This window comes from Rhea americana, unplaced genomic scaffold (genome assembly GCF_003343005.1).
Source record: "Rhea americana isolate MKP2758 unplaced genomic scaffold, rheAme1 scaffold_75, whole genome shotgun sequence".
Taxonomy (NCBI): domain Eukaryota; kingdom Metazoa; phylum Chordata; class Aves; order Rheiformes; family Rheidae; genus Rhea; species Rhea americana.
The window spans coordinates 245,574-267,971 of NW_028186923.1; the positions used below are offsets into that span (position 1 = coordinate 245,574).

The 22,398-nt window shown below is 41.8% G+C and overlaps 1 protein-coding gene across 2 annotated transcripts; it reads left to right on the top strand.

The window, feature by feature from the left end:
• The first annotated feature begins 77 nt into the window (after nucleotides 1-77).
• Nucleotides 78-22,013, top strand: CCDC68 (coiled-coil domain containing 68). 2 transcript variants are annotated; one of them, XM_085322152.1, is made up of 11 exons: nucleotides 78-113; nucleotides 273-329; nucleotides 4,769-4,911; nucleotides 8,203-8,346; nucleotides 8,962-9,087; nucleotides 10,991-11,119; nucleotides 13,895-13,977; nucleotides 15,425-15,530; nucleotides 16,751-16,834; nucleotides 19,464-19,540; nucleotides 20,317-22,013. In XM_085322152.1, the coding sequence occupies exons 2-11, from the start codon at nucleotides 311-313 to the stop codon at nucleotides 20,381-20,383; spliced, it is 978 nt and encodes a 325-aa protein (XP_085178278.1). In that variant the 5' UTR covers nucleotides 78-113; nucleotides 273-310; the 3' UTR covers nucleotides 20,384-22,013. The 2 variants fall into 2 exon arrangements, with proteins under 2 accessions (XP_085178278.1, XP_085178279.1); XM_085322153.1 differs by lacking the exon at nucleotides 78-113 and having other exon boundaries at nucleotides 143-329; nucleotides 8,206-8,346.
• Nucleotides 22,014-22,398: the final 385 nt, after the last annotated feature.

Below are 22,398 nucleotides of genomic sequence, written 5' to 3' on the forward strand. Positions count from 1 at the left end.
GGGCGGGGCCAGGCGGCGGGGCGGGGTCGCCTCAGCGCTGGGCGGGAAGGCGGCGGCGGGGCGGGGTCGCTTCAGCACCGGGCGGGAAGGCGGCGTCGCCTCAGCGGCGGGCGGTAACTGCCAGGGCTCGGGGGGAGGGAAGGGGGTCTCGGGGATTCACCTTGCTGCTCGCCGCATCCGAGACGGGTTTTTTCTTTTTTTTCCTTTATTTCTTCTCTCTTTTTTTTTTTTTTTTTTTACCTCCGGTTTCACGGTTCCGCTGCCGCTTTCAGTAGCCGCCCGGGAGCCCTCGCTCGTCGTGACGCTTAGCATGTCCGCGCCGTGCAGAGGTGAGTCTCCTCTCCGGCCCCGCCGGCTCGTCCTTTCCGGCCCTCGCTCTCTGCGGCGAGGAGAATATTCCCGCTTCGGGGTGTCGCAGCAGCACCCGGAGCCCCCGGTGCTCCCGCACCTTCCCCCTGCGGAGGCTCTCGGACARCCCCCCGGTTTAAAGGTGGGTGGATATTAAAAACTCTCGTTCGGCTGCGGGGCAAATGCGGTATTTGCGCACCTGCCTGTGGCTGCCGCGCCCGGGGGCAGCGGGCGGGCAGCGACGGGAGTAGGGAACCGCGTGTCCGAGTTACAGTGCTCAGCTCGCGACCCGCAGGGAATTATTTCCTCTGAGTGCTCCAAATAGTTGCAATTAAATGGATTGATTTCAGTTAGAATAACTCCCGTAGTTACATAACTGATCCTGTTACCCAGCCCTCACAAAGAGGAGGAACTGCTTTGCAGATGATTTGTTTGAAAAGTTGAAGCAAACTATGAAATAAAACTGTTAYTTACTAAAACAGCTTTTTTTWAAAAAAAACTTTCTGTGGCATATTTGACTGCTTTATTAGGTTTTGTGCATATGTATGTATGTGTGCATACATAGTATATGTACAAAATCTCTCTGGGTGCAGTATAACKGAATGCATGAATAATGCATGCACAAATGTGATCTTTGAAAGCGAATTCTGTAGACAGAAAGGAAAATTAAATTCTTTAGCATAGTTTTCATGGGACCTTATTTAGAGAAGGGCTTGAATTGAAGTCTGTTCTTTACATTTTTTTTTAAATCTATCATGGAAGGATGTTTATGATACATACGCAGTTGTGATTACAGATGAACTGCCTCTGAGCCCTTAAATTCTCTTGCGTGTTCCCCTGAGGTGGCAGCCCGTTGGGGAAGCGCCAGAAGCCTTGCTGTTCCCGACTCCCGGTTCTAGCGGCTCAGCTACACGCGGCACCTGCAAGCCGTTTCCCTCGGCGGAGCTCAGCTGTGTTCCTTACCTTTGATCTGCCTCTCCCTTTGGCCTTGACAAAACATGTCACTGAGGTTGCACCTCTTTCTAAGTAACAGTATAGTAATGTAAATATTTTTATATATTGAACCTTACTCAAAATAACGCTCTTCTGAATGCATATTGGGATGTTCCTTATATAAGCAGGAGTGATGCCTTCCTGCTTAGAGTATTCCTGATTCTCTTTTGCCTGAGCTTTATAGCAAGTGACCAGTTGTAAGCAAAAGCAGAAAGACTTGCTTTTATAGTCATAAAAATAACCTTCCTGTGTCTGTCACACTTATATTGGCAACCTCAGCTGTATTCAAGAAAATCTAGTTTGCTTGACAGGTCACAGAAAGCTGAGTGCTTATGCAGGGTGGCAGAGGGGTGTTGCTGTGAACTTTAAGCCACTTAAAGTGCGCTTTCTAACAAGGAAAGTCTATGAATAACAGATGAATTTAGCACTTCTTTTTAGACTTGCTTCTAAAGTAGAGAAAGTATTTGTGTGTTGCAGGAAGTCACATTAATTATTCTATCTCTATTCTTTCTGTAAAAATGTGTTAAACCTATCAAATACCTATTTAAAAGCTGGCTTGAAAAGTAGACAGCGGGCAATGTTGAATTCTACCATTGCCTGAGGGCATTCTGGCTTTGGTGCAACTGTTGCACTGACATCTGCTCCCTCCACAAGGGCAGAAGTGCCAAAATGAGTGTTTAGGTCCAACCTTGCAGTTCTGCAAACTCTTGTGCAGTTGCTCCCTTGCTCTAGAATAAGCACTGTGCTCCCAGCTGAATGCCTTGAGCTCAGGTTAGAGATTATTGCCCATTATTGCTCGACTTCTTTAGAGCCAGAAAAACAATTCAATTCCTGGACGTTTTCCCTGGGGGCAGGTAGAGATTTCAGTCTGAATTATCTCAGGCAGAAGGGATAATTGATCCTGAATTGCCCTTGTTTTAGGGTTAACTACTTAAGTTCCCTACTAGATGGCAAGGGAAGAGGTGAGGAGGAAAACAACTACCCAGAGGGAAAAAATGAATTTTGTTAAATTATTTTTATCTTTGGTGGGAAACATCTTCTGTATCCATGAAAAACCTCTTCTGTGGCATGACTGTAAGCATGTAGAATTTCTATTTTATCTTCCTGTCTGGATAAGCCACTGTACTGAAAAATGAGGGACAATGTTTGGAGTGTATTTTTGTATACGTCTGAGGTCAAAGCCCTCRAGGTTGTATCTGGATATACAGCTTTGCTGTTCAAATACAAGTTACAGTCAGAAAGTTAGTTTTGCCACCTTTTAGTCATGGCTGGTTTTTACAGCCAGTAAAGYAAACCTTTTTGCTTCTTGTCATACCTTTGCCACCTGGAAGCTAGATTATGGGGGCTCCTCTTCTGCTTACAAAGCCTCACAGCAAAGACTACAGTGCACTCGCCKAGCACTTGCTTTAGTAGCTCTGGTCCGTGCTGCTGGCTTGCTGGTGTTCGTCCTGGAATTTCAGATCTGATTTTTGACCTACAAAGATACCAGTTTATGGCTGCTTTAATTTGGCACTGTGCCTCTTAAAGCTGTGGGAGGTCACAGGGATTCTGCTGTCAGGGGCATCTTGCACTTCCTTGGTGTATCAGACAAGGGACTGGCGGAAGGCCTGTGTTAGGGAGAGACTGCCACTTTCCTCCCCTCTCCCGTATTTCCAAAATACACCAGCTCCCTAATGATCAGGGTTATGGTACCTTCTTATGCTCCTGACTTTTAGATGAACAGAGAAAACTCTGTAGYAGAGTAGTGATAACTTTTATTTTATTGTTCTTTTAATTTGTAAATCTCCTAAGAATTAGAATTCTAAGTAACAGCCCAGGGGCACTTAAATCTCCTGTGGTAAATTTCTTTGTACTTATTTATAGTTAATTTATAATTTAGTCTTCTGTCATTGTCTGCCTGGGACTTATGTTAACATAACAAATTGAGAACATCTCTAGTCTGGATCAGCTGATGATGATTCACCTGGGCAGTTGAACAAACCAGCTCCATGCAGCTCTTTGTGGGAATGAGATCCTTCCTCTATTACATCAATAAATATTTCAAGTTGCCTAATTACATTTTATTAGAAAATAATTTAGTTAAGAAATGTTCTAGATTGAGCGAGCTTCCTGTTAGTGCTACAATACTTTATCCTGGGTTGACGGAGCAAGTTGAGAGGATTTGGCCTACAGTATCAGTACAGTGCAAATAGGATTGTTATTACAGAGTTAAATGACAGTAACCTCAAGTCTTTGAATTTCTCTATTTTAAAATAAATATTACAATAATATTTCATTTTAAAATGTATCTGTAAGCTTCGTAAAATCCACACGCTCTGTCTTACGTTGTGATCCCATCCACAGTCTCCATGCTGTGTAAGAGGCTTTACTCTTCCTCTGTGCTAGTTTTAATTAGTTTCAGATACTTCAAATACGCATATTAAAACTCAGCTTGTCCAAGGTGCACTTGTAAGCTTAGTGACTGCACCTGGAGTAGGGCTGGAAACACATATCTTCCAAGATACACATATTCGTAGTAATCCAGCTGACACTGGATGTCACCATTGTACAACACAAATATAGCTGAAGGTGATTGGAACCTTATATTCAGTGCACATAGAGAAAGAAAATGCCTTGTCTTTTGTCTGCCATCTATTCCCCCCAGGTGATTCTTTCATGAGAGTTATAGTATCATTCAAAACCTTGTCCTGTTTATATTTAATGAGCAGCACAGGTAATCCTACTAAACCTGATTAAAATTAGTTCTGAGCTCTTACTTTGGTATAGTCACTGGGTAGTACACCTATTCATCAGTAGGGTTGTACTGTGAAGATGGCCCTAGATACAGGAACTTTTCTAATTAAAAAAGCGGTAGTACTTTTTGAAGGGACAGATAGGACAATTGCCTCTGAATGAACCACTGCTGAAGTTAAACTGCAGTGTGAAGCAGGTAGGCCAGATCCTTTTCTTTATTACACAAACCCAAGAATGGACTAAATTCAATGAAGGCAGTGGGATTACTGTGAGAGTATAATTGATTTATAAACTTATAAGATAGATGTCAGAAGTCTTGCTTTGTTCTTAGTTAAATTACGTGCACRTGTGGAGTATTTACTTACTTGCTGAGAACCCTTGGGAATCTCTGGCCTTATGATTTCTGAAATAATATGCGGCTGTGGTGTAGTTTGCTAATAAAAAGCTATCAAATCCTCAATTAAAATAATGTGTGGATATATTGAATATATCATTTTTCCCATCTATTAAAAAGTCTGTGTTTCTTAAGTGATTCTTAATGTTTGCTATTTTTTATTTGTCCTTTAAGCTTGAAATATCTGCCTGACTCCAGCATGTCTTTGAAGTTGAAATAGTATTAAGTGGAATGGAATAACAGAATTATTCCCTATACTTGCATGATAAAACATACTTCGCTCTTCTTTTGTTTATACAGAACAGAAAAATGCACGTATAGTGACAACTACCCTACTGCTCACTGAACAAGTAACAAGAGAGGACCGAGGTTCAGAGGGAAAGTATCTCCTGTATGGATCCTCTTGTGCCCAAATCACTGAAGAAGCTGAATATGTGAAAAGGGTATTTTTTGAAGTTGTTGTTCTGTTCCTTTCATTGTTTCTGTATAAAACATGATAAGCAATAGTTGTAATTCCTGAAACAAAAAWTGACCCTTATGGAGATACGCAGTTGATCTGGAAAAAAGTTGGATTTGTGCATTTATTCTAGAAACACTGTTACTCTGCATTATAGCATAACTTAATTATAGCATGCASTGTTATGTACTGATTGGGTTAAGCCTTTTTGAAATTAGTGAGGTTTTTCCACTCCYCATTTAGCATTGTTGCAAGAAACACTTAAGTGCCTGTCTCCACCCAAACTCACAAGTCTGCAGCAGTAGAACTGGGGACTGCTGCTTGGAAACGGGGAGAAGAGCACACGGAAGCAGAGTACAGTCTGAACATGCTCTAGTAGTACAGCACTAGGGCAACATCTGTGAGCTATGGTGGTGATATGCATGTCCAGAAACATGAAGTCTTAACCCTTGCAGCTGAAGCAACAAGGCATCTAATAGTGTGATGGGTGAGCAGACTGATAATGGGCTAATGATTAGATTRTCCTGAGTCCATCAGAAGTCTAACAGAATTTTGGTATCATATGGAAGAAGACAGGAAGAAGGAAATGGATGAATATATAACACTTAAAGCTATCCAGCATTAATGTAGGTGTGGTTGGAGCTTCTTCACCTCCTTCAYATATGGAAAAAAACTAAGCAGTTAGAAAGTGCAGGACAGATGCATTAAGCTTCAAAAACGATAAGAATAGAATACTGTGAGATATGATTCATAAGCAAATAAATATATCTAAAGCTGCTGTTCAAGCTGCCAGACAGTTTGAACAACACACTGGCAATATATACTAATATACTTGCAAGTTTTTTATTTGAAGTAGTTTGATAGATAACATCAATGCTGAGCTGAGTAGAATGGCTGGGCCTAGTCCCTGGAAGAGATTAGAAACACTCTTGAGCAGTCAGTGAGCAGCCTTATCTGAAGCAGAAATACTGGTTTGAGGTACCTGGAGGACCAGTACCTTGGTAGGCTCAGAGCAGCACGTAGGAAAGACGAGCCCTGAGCCCTAGAGGGGTCAGTCAGCAAACCGAAAGCTACAGCAGCACTGAGGAATGTGGAAAAAGCCATCTTGTTACTTTTCTGAATGCTGGCGGAAATGTAGGAAGARTGTAGTTTATTGAATGCCTTTAATGAACTCCTGCATAACTACAACCCAAGAAATACCTTATACCATTATGGCTATACAGTCCAGACTCAAACTTTTGATTTAAATTAAAAAGAAATAAGATGTCTTATCCTCTTCATAATTACATATGTGAAGTTGTAGAATAAATACTATATCTTTGAATCTGGAAATTTTACCGTGAATTCTCAAGCATCTCATAACCCAAAATACTCTGCGTGAAGCAATTACTGAGAAAAAGATGTATTCTGTGGTGGTGACACTAATTCTTAAAGGCTCCATGATCTGATACAGTAGTTGATGCAGACACTGCAGTGAATAGATAGAACAYGCATCTTTTTTCGTAAGAGATCTCGTGAGCAAGGAGACTCAGCTTAGTAGGATCTGATATCTTATTTCTCTGCTCTTGAACGATAGAGCACAGTGATGATAATATGCAAAGGCGTGTTTTCTGCATCCCAGCTGAACTCAGAAGAGCACTGTAGTGTGACTAACAAGAAAGATCAGTGGGCTGAAACACTACTAATGAAGAAATAATCACAAAAAAATATTTAAAAAAAATTCTTACTACTTTTTCTATTCAGCTGAGGAATGAGGTTGAAGGAAAGCTACAGCAGAAAAAAAAATTCTGCCTAGAACCCCTAAAAACATAGAGACTATTCTCTGTTTTTAGTGGTTTATTTTTAACAAATGAACTTGTAAAGTACRGAAGGCCATATAAATGTCAGTGCATTCTGGCATAAATCTGATTAATGGAAGGTCATGTTTCTTGCATGTACAAGGTCTCAAAACAGAAATGCAGAAAACAATGAACACACGTTAGTGAATAGCTGTGGAAAAAATAAGCAATGTGCCTACTGTCTGTTGGACACTGATCCTATCCCCATGTTTTCCCCCAAAATATTCACTTTGATTATGTTCAGCATGAGACCAGCTCTTCTCTTCTGGCAGTCCCCTGCTTTATTAAGTCTATACTTTCTAGCCAAAACGAAGGAAAGGAGGTTCTGGACACAGGACCCTCCTTCACTGCAAGAGCCAACTTCATCCTAGAGCAGTTCATCGGGATAAAAGTAGTGCTTGATCTTCTATTAAGTAATGTATCACACAGAGGTTTATCTGGTACTTTACTTTTAATTATTTTCCTTGCTGAGTCCAGTTTTTCCCCTTTGAGRGAACCCCTGCTCCTTCACTGGTGTGCTGCCCACTGTTAAATCCATGTTCATCTCACTGTCTTTTTTTTCCCTTACTTCCAAATAGTTTCCAGACCCCATTTCTGCTGGAGACCCCGGTTCCTAACTCTATCTTGCCTGCTCTTGTCCTGCCATGTCCCAGCTTTCTTTTTTCTGCTGAGTTCTGGTTACCACAGTTTTCTCTCAGTGCCCCAGATCCCTCTGGCCYGCTCCCGGGAATGCATTCGGTTGTTCTGAAGGGTTGGTGCCTGCACAGTTGCGAAGTATTGGAGCTCTGCCCTAGGAGTATGAGATCCTGGAAGGTCTGGTCACTAAAGCCGGGGAATTTTTTTAGCTACTTGCACCTTGTCTAGCCTTTGTCCAAATCCTTTATCAGAGGGACTTTTCTGTAAATCAAACCATTGTTCCAAAGAGGCATTCCTTAGGCAGAAAACAGATTTGGGAATATTTTGCTAAACAGTTAAAATATGCTGGAGTAATAAATAGCTGAAAGGTTCTTTTTGTGGGAGGTGTTGGATAACAATTAATAATGTGCATTTCTGCAGTCTCACCTATAATACAACATGTTCTGCAATATTCTAAAAGCTAATTAATCTTGTGAAATAACACTGTAGAGAATGGAACATAGTTATTTATCAGGATTGGCATGTTAATACTTTCAGATATAAAACCCTGGAGAGCTGAACAGACAGAATATTGTAATTTCTCTTAATTTATTGAGGGGAGTGAAACGGCTGTGACTGCTACTCTGTAAATAGTTTAGGCCTTGACTCTCTGGCCCTGCAGTTGTCTGTCCAGTGCTCCCTGCAGGAGGAAGAGAGGGATGTTAATAAGAAACAAGATTTTTTAGGATCACTGTCCTGAATGCTGATTGTTAAATCTATTTCTTTAATATTTTTAAATTAATTTCCACATGTATTTCCTTTAGCAGCTTCCTCAAATCTCAAGCAGTAAACCGGAGTCAAAGAATAGTACRTCTAGCTCCAGCTACAGTCCCATTGTAGCGAAGATGAAAGAAACAGAACACCAGCTCTTGCTGGTGAGCAAGGAAAATCAAGTACTAAAGATCAAGGTGTGTTCACTTTTTCTTTTTTTCTTTCTTTTCTTTTCTTTTTTTTTAAAGCTTTCCAATGAATATCTCTGCCTTACAACCCAGTGGGCATTTAGCTCTATTTGCACTAGAGTTAGCTGCTTCAGTAAAGCATCTATTTGGTAGTCCTTTGCCAGGCCCTTTCCTTCTGGAGAAGGAGCAGACCAGCTAGTACAAACTGTTTCATTCTAGTAGACAGTGAAATTCATATTGAAATCTGCTCCTAAGGACATATTTGATTTTTGGAAAGTGAGATGACATAGCCAGCTCTGTTGATAGTTGACAGCAGATGTATTTACAAGCAGTTGGAAGCACATCTCTCCTTTTAAATCGTAGGCCTTTGTCATATGAAATGACTCAATACTGAATAAATCTGCTTTCATTTAGAAACTAAAATGCCCATCAGATCCCTGTTCACATTCGTGGCATTGTTCACAGATATTTAGGGGGTTATTTGGGTTTTTTTTGTTTTTGTTCTTTGCAAGGGTAAGTATTGAAATTTGTTCATGTATAGAGGGCCTATTTTTTTTGGCATCTAATTATAACATCACTTTTTTTAAAGCACAATATATWTTTTTGTACAATTGCTCTTTCTAGCTGGAAGCTACAAGAGAAGCAGGTGTACAGGCTCTCAAATCTGCCTCCCAAACACTGTATGAGGATTACCATACTCGGTCAGAAGAACTTAAAAAAAGGCACGAGAATGATAAGAAGCAAATRCAGGTACAAATCTCCCCTACATGTGGGACTGGCAATATTATTCAGTACCAAAATATTCCTGGAAGATATTTTTTTTTGTTTCATTTTACTTGCGCTCATGTATAAATATGTTTTTTAAACATGAATCGTTCTAGGTGCTCTTTACTTTCAGAGGGTAATGTCCATTTACTGTGGGTCAAGTAGTCGTAAGGTATTTTGAGTTTCTTATCTTAATGTGGAGTTAGCTCATATTGCTCTCCATTTTCAGAACTGCCTACCACAGTTTCTTTATGTGGACTCTGGCTCTGCTGCATAATTTGAATCTAAGAACTCAATGTCCAATCTTTCATGCAATATGGAAAATTWAAAAAAAATAGTTTTATTTAAATGAGGTTTGTGGAATTGGCTCAGAAAGACCATGGCATTTTTTTTCCCTCATGATAGACATGTGATTCTGTCCGGAGAGAGTCAGGTTATTTTACAGGACTTAACAATGATATGGAGTTATGTTAACTGTGGGAGTGGAGAAGAACCAAAGAAGAATAGGGCAAGATGTTTTTAATTAGAAATGGGAGACATCTTCCTGCTATACTACCGCTCATGTTTGGAGGGGCTATGTGATTAARGACTCATCTCCATAAGCACTGAGGCACAGGAGAAAAGTGCCAGGCAGAGGAAAGGCAGAAGGGCAGCAAACTGGCCCCCTTCCCAGCTCCTTCCAGGGCCAGCTGAGGAGATCAGCCCCATTGCCTCGACGTGCCAGCCACCAGATGAGCCGAGGATCCCTGGCCATCTTGCAGACTAAAAGGGGGGCTAATGTATACAAGGGTATGGTGTTTGTTATGAGATGCCTTGCAAAAGCATGTGAGGAGTGCACAAGACTTATTATGGGATCAGGGAAGGACCAAAGAAAGGGAAAGGGTGGCATCAAGGTGGATTGGAGAAGAGAAGTGAACAAAAGAGGCTGATTGTGTGGAAACAGTCAGTGCGCTGGTCTGGCTGTGCCTTGCACCCGATCAGTGCAGTCTGTCTTGTCTTGTTAATAAACTCCATTTTTATCTATTTTCCTGGGTGAGAGAGCTCTCTGCTTCATGTGCCTGTGTGCGTATGGAGGTCTGAATGCCAGCAAGCAGAGGAGGAGCCCTGGGTCACAGGCCTTCTGGATTTGTGCTGCCAGCAACCAGAGAGACTGGTGTGTGCTTGTTGTATGGGCATGTGTGGCAATGTGTACTCGCCAGTGAATGTTAAGCCAGGCTAGCTGGCATGTAGGATAAGATGCTTGGGAGGCAGGTATCAGAGCAGCCATAAATATGGGCTGGATACTGGAGAGATCATGAGGTCCAGGCCAGGTGCTGGACAGGCTGTGGGATCTGGGGGGTCAGTGGGAGGGCAGCTGAGACTGGGACATCCCCATGTCTAAGGCCGGTTACTGATGGGATCCATARTGTGAGTGTGTGTAGGTCTGAGCAKCGGCAGCTGGAATGGAGCTGCAGGCCTCGGGGACTCGTATGGCTAGATGCCAGCAACTGCAGAGACCTGGGGACCAGTTACTGGATAGGCTGAGTGTCTGAGATCAGTTGTTGGAGAGATCTATATGGTGTATATGTGGCCCATATACATGTATATATTTTTCAGAACTTCAGATTTCAATTGTGATCAGCTATAGAGGGGAACAGGATGAGGCTCTTGGTGCTGTTTATGCTTGTATGAGTGTTTTGTTTTCTGTCTGCRTCGATCTGTGTGGCCAGCCACGTGTATATGTGTAGCTGTACTGAGGGTACATGTGCTTATTGGGAATAAATGCTCAGCCTCGCTGCTGGCTAGCCGTGGGGTCAGTGAGCTGCAGCAGCCTCGCCTCTGTCAGTCTGCAGCATTCACCAGCTCCGAACATGTGCATGTGTGTATTTAATACCCTTCCTAATCSTAGGCCTACAACTTTGAACAAGAACGAAACCTCCAGCAAACTACAGAAAAAGCCAGTCACCTAGCTGAAGGGATCACGGAAAAATGCACCCAGATTACAGAAATGGAGAAAAGAGTGCAAAGGATGGAAGAGGTATGTGTGTTCATGCAGTCCTTTGTGTTCAGCAGTCGTTATGAGCAGGAGTCAACTTACACAAAGAGACCTCCCCTTTTGCTGTAAGTTGTTAGCTCTAGGACTGTCTCTGTTTGCATTCTTCTGCTCTGCTGAACTGGAATTGTTCACCTGAGTAAAAGACTGGCTCTCTGGAATTACATGTCTTTTCTTATTATTGTTTTGTTAGCTCTTATGCCAGGACAGAGCAATAGTGCGGAAGACAGTGCTTAGTCTGTTGAAAAAAGGAGCTGATTACCTTCAGTATTTGGGTTATGTTAAGTGTTGGAAGTCAAACTAAAATGACTTCTACCATGTTGCAAAAAAAATTGCTCTCCTTCATGGTGAATTTAATTTGGTAGTTTTAGTTGATTTGGAAGAACTGATGGTATCATGCATAATTTTCTTGATGTATACACTGAATAACAATGGGAATTACTGTAATGGAAATACTATTTCAAAACTAGATTTTCCCTGTCCTGGGGAGTAGTCAGTATTAATACAGTATSTGCATGTAACTTAAATTAAAGCTGTTAAATGTGAAACAGGATGCATCTTCCCAAACATATGTTATTTGAACTTCCAGTTTGCAGTATGCTGTAACTAAGTCAACAGTACGATGGAGAAGCAGCAAAGCAGGGATCCGTATATTTTGCTTTTGTCTTCCAGTAAAAATTAGAAATATTACAGACCTGATCCCAGCCATTCCAGAATGCCCTGCAGCTGGGCTTGGAGCACCCTGAGAAAGGGATGCTCTGGTTCAAGGAAAATTATACTTTTTTTTTTTACTTTTTTTCTTTTTCTTTTCCTTTTTTTTTTTCCCCTCATATGTAAATGACTCACTGCTAGACTATGGGTAAAAGACCAGCTGCAGCTTTTCTTCCAGATCTCCCTCTCTCCACATGGGGGTCTGAGGAATGTTTCTTTGCCCTGGTTTTCAGGCCTGCTGGTCCCCCCCGCCCTTCCCCAAGCAAAGGCAAATGGCACACGTTGAACTGACTGCTTGGGGCTGCTGACTCTGCTGTGGCCCCTGCTGTACCGTGGGCGAGATAGTGACGCACGTGACCCGATCCTTGCTCCGGGTCCTCCGGTGTTCAGCAGACGTGCRGCGGGGGTTGTTCCCCCTGGGCCCTGCTGTTCCTGCCCGCTGCGTTTGYTCCCTGGCAGTGCCACAGTTTCTGCCTGCAGGGAAGCACACTCTGCTCGCGCTCCTGTACCTTCTACTTGCTTTCCTGATGCCTGCCTTCGTACAAATGACATCTTGCAGCTGACATCGGGAGGTGTAATTTCAATGATGCACACGTTTTCATCCTTCTTTTCAGCCCTTTCCTTCACTGCTTATCCAAGTCGTGTCTTTCTTCCCTTCTAGTGTATTTCTGCCACCTATCATATGCAAGTGATCTTTCTAATGCTAAGAGTTTCATCACCAGTTTCCTTCAGAATTTTCCCTATATGGGAAAGATTTCAGTGATTTCTTCTATCTCTGAATGTCCACACTAATAGCAGATACAGTTTAGCACTCGGGTTTATGCTGTATCTGGCATCAGCATAATAGCTTGTGTTRTGGACCTAATGGCTGAGGAATACAGCATGTGAAAAACAAAATACTTTGTGCAGTAACTACACCAAGGCTAGATACTGACTACATAGGTAAACATGTCAAAGAATAAAACTTATCTGACTCTTAACTGCTATATATGAGGGTTTTTGTGGTGCCTTGGATGTCAGAATTCTTTTTTTTTCTTGGGCTGAAGTTACACTTTTGTAATCTGCAAAGGTGGATTATAGGATGGCATTTTGACTAATACTCATGCAATCTGCTTACAATCTARAAGGAATAGTAATCTAGCTGTGGAGGAGGGGGCTAAGAAGAGGAAGGAAGTGAATAGTTCTTGGTGGTATTGATGTTTAGATAGTTTATACAGTTGGGAAAAGCCATGATTTCAGACTTGGAAGTATCTTTTCTTTCTTCTAACARCAAAAATGTACTTTCCTTGTAACACTTGTCTGTGTCCAGGAATTTTGATAGGCTGTCAAAAATATATCTTCAAATGCAATCGATCAGAAAAAGACACAAATTTACACAGACTTTTAGAATGTGTAATTTGCATTTTGGGGGTAGTGAATATGCCTCAAGTTCTTAAAATGCTAGAAGATAGATTTYACCACTTTATTCAAGCAGCACATAATTTTTCTTCTGCATATGAGGCCTYTTAATTTCAATGGGATTGAACACAGACCAACGCACTGCTCAGCCACAGTAAAGCTGATAGGATCAGTCACTGCATTGATGGATTTGTGGAAGTCAAATGTTATAAAAAGGTACTTTCAAAAAATTGGCACTCTACTAGTAACACAACATCCCATAAATAGAATTAGACATAACAGTAATAATGCAATATTCACTGGCAGCTGAGCATAATCACTCACAAGATCCAAATTTTATGCTAATTAAAAGGCATTATAAAATGAAAAAATAAAGGAGAGACCTCTTGTTTTAACAGAGTTTTCTCATGATAAATCAGTACTTCATTGTCCCTTTCTAAATCAGTTCAGAGAGMTCTAACTGTTCTGTATCTAAAACTGATGTTCATGTAGGTCCATTTATRGAAGATTGGTGCTGAATTCTGTCTGTTGTCAGATAGTGATTAAAACCATCAAATGAGCAAACCCCATCAAATTTAGCCAAATTTTTCTTCATAATCAAAAGATAGAAAGTGTAATATTGTTTCTATATAACTTTAAWTGTTCTATTAGGAAAAGAAAACTCTGATGGAAAAGAAGCTGTCACTGGAACATATGCTTCTACAGATGATGTCAAAGAAAGAAGACAGCAAACGGTGATTGAACACATATGATAAAGTGTTTTCCTTTTTGAGGGTTGATTGTTTTATATAGGGTACCAGACAATAACTTGTTCAAATTCCTTTTGGTAGTAAAATTATTTATGTTATAGGCAATTGGTTCAAAACGTGAATTATGGTGAATGAATTATTCATCTTTGACAAGCTGATTCTTCTCAAATTCTACTGCCTAGTACCTTTTTCTTCCATCTTGCATGTATTAGTTGCTTCTTTTCTCTGATTCTTAATTGAAGTTGATGCTGCTTTTTTGTCATCGTTCCTGCAACAAGGAAGTAGTCAGGAATCGGTAGATCTGCATTCTGTTACCATCACAGACCTTCAAGGCCACTTTATCTCATCTCTTTGAGCCACTATACTCACTTGTAAAGTTGATCCTGGCCTGAAGACCTTTTAGGTTAGACAAGGAGAATTTTGTCTAAGAGTGCTGCTTTCTGCTGAGATTTGTGTTCTAATAATAGAACATCATGTCTGTAATAAATGAACTGATGAATGGAAGGTCTGTGCAGGGATCTGTGAATCATGCAGCATTCTTCTCTTGCGTTGACAACCTGAAAGGTTTTTCACACTTTCTTAGGTATGTACTATGTATCTCTACCTTCACTAACTGACAGAAGGTGAGAAGCTAAAAGACTTCTTCAATGAGTGGCTTTTTCTTGTTGGAATCCTTCTAAACAGTGAAATTGCTCTRTTGATTCTGTCATCTTTTATGCACAAAGCAACATATGTCAACACTGTCTCACTTGAAGTTGCATTCTTTTGGGGCAAGTGCAATTTTATTTAAAGCACACATGCTATATTCATTTAACAAATACTTAGTCTAATACTTGTTTTTACTTGTTGCATCTTCAGTTTGAGGGTGTCTGCTGCAGAGTATGCTGTCCCTTTTCACCAGGGACATGCTACTTAGGGACTATCATTCTCTAGTGTTTCAGAGTGACTTTAAGCAGCTCTTTTCTTGAAAGAAAGGATTCCCTTTTACAGCTAAAGTGTATTAGTCAGAAGCACATTTATTTGGTCTCAGTGGGAAAAAACGATGCTGCTATTTATCCTTTTCTTCTCATCTCATGCGTAACAACTACATCTCTTCTTTCTCTTATATCAGACAATGCTCTATTCATAGATTATGGATTCTCTCATTTGTGAACTCAAAGTTATTTATCAATTTCCTTACCAACAGTAAGGGTAGAGAGTGGTCCTACCACATAAAGTCTGTCTCAGACTATGTTTATTTGTTCTACTCAGTAAAATCTTTTTATATGTATTTATATGTGAATTACAGCCATGTATCTTCACTAGCATTCAGAATGTGCTTGCTCGCAGCAAGCTCTTGAGTACCGCCTGATGTAGAAAAGCACATTGGGTCATTCAGTCAAACCCTGGGGAAGAACCACGTTAAAATGTGCTTTGCTTTTTTCACCACTAGGTGTCTGGCTGTTCAGATGGAGATCTCCACTCTGCAAGAACAGATTTGCCATTTGCAGCATGTGATCCAGGCACAGCATCAGAACCTGCGCAGTGTGATCCAGGAGGTTAGGCAGAGGTTGTTGCACAGGACAGCTTTTTCATRTTTGGGAAAACAAGCTAGAAACTAGGTTCTGTGCTTTTGTCTTAAGTCTCTGACTGGTGAGGAGCAGCTTGCTCATCATGTTTTGCCTGGTTTTGCACACACTGTGTTCATATTCATTTTGACACTACATTTAAAATGGAARTGGCATCAGTCTTAAAAGTAGGATTATTGTGGTAGCGTCAGCGATTTCAGACGGAACTGTTTGAATTTTCCTACAAGCCAGCTGAAAGGGCTGGGGAGCCAAATGGAACTGCTGTATTTTTAGGAAAATGGAAATTCCAACARTTTTATGTGTACTGGGATAATCTTAAAAAATAGGCTGTGAGAGAGTGAGAATAGTCATCTGCCCTGAGGTTGCCACATCTCCTGGCAGTGTGTGTTGTTGGCTGTCGCTGGCAGAACAGTGAGCATGAGGTGAAGAACCAGGGCATGAGGAGGCCCTGCAGGCCCTCTCTTCTGTGCAGAGAGCTCTGTCTCTGATAATCTGTCTCTGATAGCAGCAGTCAATTACTAACTTGGTGAAGCTGTTAGTAAAATATATATGTGATAGGRCTGCTGTGGGGACTGAGATCCCCCTTGCTTCAGTAGTCCAACTGAACTCCCTGCTCGTTGTAGTATTCCTTGAAGCATTTGGTCACTGATASAGCCAGGCACTAGGCTAGATGAACCTGCATTACAGCTATTTTTATGCTAAGTGAGTAGAGCTATTTTCATGAGCACAGCAAATAAATAGGCTTAGATACTGGAAGGAGTAAAACAAAACTTKAAAGCAATTAAACTGCTTTGCAAAATAACTAGATAGTGTGAATTGCTTTTACTGRCAGTATGAATCTGTGCTGAGCACTACGTGACTTATAAAACGTGTTTGTCTTCTCTCAACTAGTTGAAACAAGTTCCCACACTAATTAGTTGTCTTAATCATGTATTTCTGTGAATTTGCCAACGAAAGGTTGACTTGTTATCCTAAGGAAAATACAACACTGAGACTTACAAATTATATCAATTTATTCTACTTTTGAATTTTGCTATGATAAAAGACTGGGAGTCTATGCTTTAGAGACTTGAAATGTCTGCATTTTTTGCATTATGAGACACTTAACACTGTAGTTTTATTTGTCATAGAAATGTTCTTAATGTTTTAAGGTTTTTAATCCATTGCAAACTTCATGCTCTAACTCCTAGGTGGAGGAATTGAACAASGAACTCAGAAACCAAGATAAAAAAATAGGAAATCTGACAGAAAAGCTAAATGCACTTGAAGCTCAGGTAAAGTGAGAATGAAACAAAATATCTTAAACTAAACTTAAACAATGCTGAGATGAAAAATTATTCTCCAAAATCATCGTGTTTGACTTCCTCAACAACTCAGTAAGGCTTGTATTAGGAACTTCAATCAAAGCATAACACGTTTTTTTTTTTTTTTTTCTCGAGTTATTTCCTAGGGTCACATAAGGGGAACTAACTCTAAAATTCCTGACCTTATACAGTGGAAGGTGTGTGTGTGTGTGTGTGTGTGTTATTTTATTTATTTTTTTTTCCCCTCTTCCCCTCTTTAAGTAGTCTTGTAGACTACAGTTCTCTTGTAGGAAGGATAAACTCATCAGTGATTTCAGTGTTAAAAGACCCAAGGTGCCATATCCCATATAGACTTGGGTTTTATTTCCAGTGCAGACACTTTTCGAAGTTGAGATCAGAACCCAGTGATTTAACTTTTTTTGGGGGTATTGTCACGATCACAGGGTAAGAGAGGTCAGTCCTGGCCATCTCCTCCTTGTTTTCAGAACAGTGGCACAGTCTGAGGAGGAGGAGTAGAAATAGCATCATGCACAATAACCTGTGGCCTGACAGTCAACCTACATCAAGGAGACATATGAGTTCAAATCTTTTTTAATAAAGATTAATTGAATCCAAATCTCCTTCCTGAAGGCAGAACAAAGCTATCCTGAAAACAGTGTTCCCACCTCTCTTCTACTGTGGTGTTTTTTTTGTTTTGGGGTAATTTTTTTTTTTTTTCAGTATGCCTTCTTGAAAAGGTATTTGGGTGCTCCACTGTAGAACCTGAAAGGATGGAGGTGTCTTCAAGTATCTGTGGCTAGGGATTCAGGTGTGTCCCTCTTAGCTCGTGTGGAGGGGCTGAGTTGAGGCAATCTAGGCAGTTAACCAGGYTGGCTGCATGGCCCAGCTCTTACATGAGTACCAAAGTGACCTGTTAGAGTATAGCCTGTAGATCCAGCATCCGAAAGGRAGGTATATGGCAACTGCCTTCTAGCGCCTGCATCTCATACTGCACCTGGTCCTAAGCATCATGAAAATCTCACCCTTTGTGCCTGCAGTTATTTTACTAAATCCACAGCTCTTCTGAGTTAAGGAACTTCACCAAAATATACTGGTTTGTATTTTAACAGCCAGTTCTTTGCCTTGACATTCACCRTGGCTGCCTTGCTGACAAGCATCAGCTTAGAAGTAAAAAGTAGAAAGGAATGATATTTGGTGTGGGAGATGGAAAAAGGCTGCAGGAATCAGGATTTTAAACCTGTAGTTGGCATGAGAATTTAKCAGCAAAGTATTAACATAACCTGTGACTGACCCTTCAGGTACTTACATGCTCAAAGCTAACTATGCAGAGCTGTCCAATTAAGCACATATGTGTGAAATTTCTGGGGCATTCTTTCAGTTTTCTGATCGCTTCCTGGCCAGCTTTCTGCCTCTGAGGAATCAGGACTTTGTTCTCTGCCTGCTTCCCTCCTAATGTTKCTTATTTAATTATTACCAGCAAAAAATTGTAATTGCTGATCTTCAGGGTTGCATGGAAAAATGGAAAYTAGCTCTATGTAAAGGCTGACCTTTTTCTTTTCTTTTCTTTTTTTGTAATTCATCCTTTTCTTGGTGTTGGCATTATTTTAACTAGTTTGGATYACAACTTCATTATATGTTCTGTACTGTTTTCAGACGATTCTTTTTATTCATCTGCTAGGACTGAAAGAAATATCAAACTTCAGAATTCTACAAAATCTGTATTTGTATTATAGTTCTTGTTGACATCAACATAAGCTGTCATTCTTAGATGCATGTATTTACATGAGGTGGCAAGAACCATGTTGCCTTGTTTTYGCAAGACTTGTCAAAATACAAGTTAGTGCTAAGGTTCCTGCCCAAGGGCTTTTAGGGTTGCTAAATCTAATGCCGTAACAGCTCTGGCTGTTTCTCTGTGAGGCTAAGGGCTAGATAACAAACAGCRCTTGATGGCTGTTCAGTCATATCACTGCTCTACTTTTCCTTAGGTAGTTTAGTGCCTTTGGCCAGATTTGGATACGAATCTGTGTTAGGTGCCCAAAGTCTGTCTGCTTCCAAACTCCTGACTTAGAAGTGGATGTCTAGGAGCTGCTTAACCTTGGAAGTTTTTGAAATCCTCAGCAGCTTCTGCTGCTTATTTTTATACTACCCAGTCACCTTATCCTCTGTAGATGCCCAGAACTGTCATGACATCAGCTGCCCCTGTTGAAGCTTTGGGATGGTTAAATGGTTAAAATTTAGGACAGGGGGTGTCAGTGTTTCATATAGGGTCTGTCTCAGGCTGCGCTCTTGACCACCCCCATTTCAAAGCAGGGCAACAGCAACCCACTACCTTCAGTCAGGAAACATGGTTAATAGTGGAAAGGGNCAGATCTTTCACCATCTCTTACCTTCATCACCCCATGCTTAGGAACTTGAAATCCCTTCAGTAGCTAAGGTTGTCTGTATGACAACATCTGTTTTTTATTTCTTTGCACTGTATYTTCTGYTCAGTTTAAAAGAAAAAAGAAARAGCTTTCTCAGTGAGCTGCAGGCTCTTGTCATCCAGTCTTGCTTTGTCTGCTACATTATTCTGAGAAGGGATTTTTTTTTTTCCTTGCAGAATAAAGAACTTAAAGAAAAACTGGAATTATGGTCTGGCCAATCCAAGACTAAAGTTTCAAAAGGTGTCGTGACAGAGTAAGTGTCTTTGAAGTTATTCCATGACAAAGACAGCTGAGTGTGTGCTATTTGCAAGCTTCACCAAAGTTCTTTGCAGAGTTTTGAAAGAATTGATTCTACCCTTGTTGGAAGTAATCAGATTTTATCCTTCAGGGGTTTTCTTTATAATGGAAAGAAAAAATACAAACTGTACTGCAAACTCACTAGCTAACACTGTAACTGATGGAGCTTTATGCCTGAATGCTGTGCTGTATTCCACATCGAATAGGGCATGCTCAACAGATCAACCAAAAGCATCTACAGCAGCTTGTACGTTAGTTTAAAATTAACTGAAATAGGGCAGATGATTGTGATAACTGGGAGCTGTGCACACACCCACACGAAGGCAGGAGAGGCTGTGCTCACCCTATGAAACCAAGTAACTTGGTAGATTTTGTATGCAGTGTATGTTTCTGAATTCAAGTTTCTGCCCTCGGTTGGCAGAACAGGAGCCTGATGTCAGCTCCTCCGTATCCAGGGCAGTAGTTATAAACCCCCTGAGTTAGWGCAGTATGTAGAAGTAGATCGTTCTTCAGCTTTTAGGGAAAAACAGTTTTAAACAAAGCAAGGAGGTGTAAGTCTGGCTCTCTGTTAATGAGTTGTGTGGCTGAGGACTCCTGAACAGTGTTACATGGATTGCAGGAAACAGTTACAGTGCTGGGCAGTTGATTGACCACATTTTGGTGGATTTAAGGTTGGTTTTGGCATGTGAAGATTTTTGAATGGTCTCTACGCTTTTGTGTTTTATTTTGCAGCACTCCGAGATACTTTGGAACATCGCCTTATTTGATGCTCGCTAGGATAAGGAAGCAAGAAAGCTAGATGAACAACTGGATGTTTGTCTTCCACTKTTTTGGTGTGCTGCAATCCTTAACTCCTAGATCTGTTTTGCAAAGCACCTTCAACAGTTGCTGCTTTTTTATGAAATGTGGTACAGAAGTGGTGCTATAGAGCTRCAGTTAGAAGAATAAGCCTGGGAGCAAGGCAAGAGCTGAAGAGACAGTGAGCTCATTAAYGCCTGCACAGCCCAACTGGCCAAAGCTGCCCTTGGCCTAGCCGGGGGAGGACACGCTGCCAGTGCCCWGCTGCACTGCTGACTTTGCACCCTGCGTAGTGCAGGCTGCAGCATGCACCTGCCTCCACTGCTGGCCAGTGGCATGCTAAAGGGCTCCAACCACACACTATCAGTTTTACCTGCTACTCAAATTTAGGCAAGATTATTTTAAAATAAACTTAGATACYGTTACACCATCACAGTCACCACTTTCCTACCTCATCTTTTATCRTGAACGAATTGACAGTTCACAGGCTAGCTGTGAACCTGAGTTTTCAGTAGGGGTTGAAGGAGCTGACCTCCATCTGGCTTTTGCACCCTGAACTTCTCCTGTGATGTCTCCAAGCATGTGTCAGAAGGGGCTTCAGCGATACAGGTACTGGTTTTAGGAGCAGCCACACCACAGTGCAGGCAGCTCCCTCAGGTGATGGGGAAGTTACCAGTTTCTGCTACAAACAGGCTCTTKCTTCCCTGAAAACCTGCTGTGGCAAACAAGAAATATACTACCCCAGTCAGCTTCTTGCTTAGCCTTTCTTTCCTTAAATTGTTTTTCTCCCTTTTTTCTTTTTTTCCAGCATGGGATTAGCTTTGTTTCCAGTATGGCTTTAAGCACTTACATCCATATTTCAATCTCATGTTATCAAATGGTGACACCTGAGACAAGTCACAGTGTCGCCTCAGCCTAGGCACTGCAGCAGGTTCAGCTCCTGACACTTCCCCCCCCATTCAATGCAAACACAGCCCCAGGCAGTGGCTGGCTGCAGGCCCACGTACACATACCCAAGTGTGGGTTAGTGTTGCACCGCTGCTGGCTGGGGGAAGCCAGCAACTCCCCTAACAAAGGCACTAGAGCTTTTCTCCCCTGCCCCGCTAAAGCAGGGAACAGTCTCTTTAGCACTCTACCTCCGAAAACTGGCCACTGTCATTGACCTTTTTTTAACCCTAAAGCAGCCCCTTTTTGTGCAAGAGYACGTGACCTTTTCCTCTCCTTAACCATGGCTGTGACCTGATGATCAATATTCCCTATTGAGGCGATGCTTTGCACCCCATGAAGTCASCTCTGTCCCCAAGACCTCCTGCTTCAGTGACAGAATATTTGCACATTCACGTTTACCTGCATAGTGTAGTCCTATGGACTGGGGGCAAAAAGGAAAACCAAAGAACCCCTTTATAGGATTTTTTCTTCTGAACAGTGACTCAGAGAGCTGGCAGTGTTTTAAAAAAAGGTGGTGTGCTTTAAACAAGATAAACATAACAAATTCCAGTTTGTTCCTTTTCTTATCTAACTTAAGCTACATTATTCATACATCGTGTCACTCTGGGGCCTAACTCGGCTACGGTGCCAATATGAGCTTGGCACCCGCTGGCTCAGGCCGCGGCGCCGTACGCACCGCCCGACCGGACAGACGTGCTGCCAGGCTCCGCTGACAGACACAGCCTGATGTGGTTCTACTTACCCAGCGAAACGGCTGGCGAACGGCGAAGCTGGTGCTAAGAGTGAACGTGTAGGAGTGAGCTACATCGGCATCACGCACAGCTCTCGTGTAAACAGCAGCAGCCGCTTCACCGAAAACGGAGCTTTTCACCCAAGCCTGAGCTGCCCGAGGCGGCGCTTGGCCGCCTAAGCGCCCGGCTCCCCGAGGGACACCGCGTGCTGCCGCCAGCCAAAGCGCCTGGGTGGCCACGTCCCGCCTGCCCCCGCGGCRCGCTGTGCACCGCCGACTTACGGGTTCGCTGGTTCGTATTCATGCACCTGCTGCCAGAGCCAGAGCCGAGTTAAAGG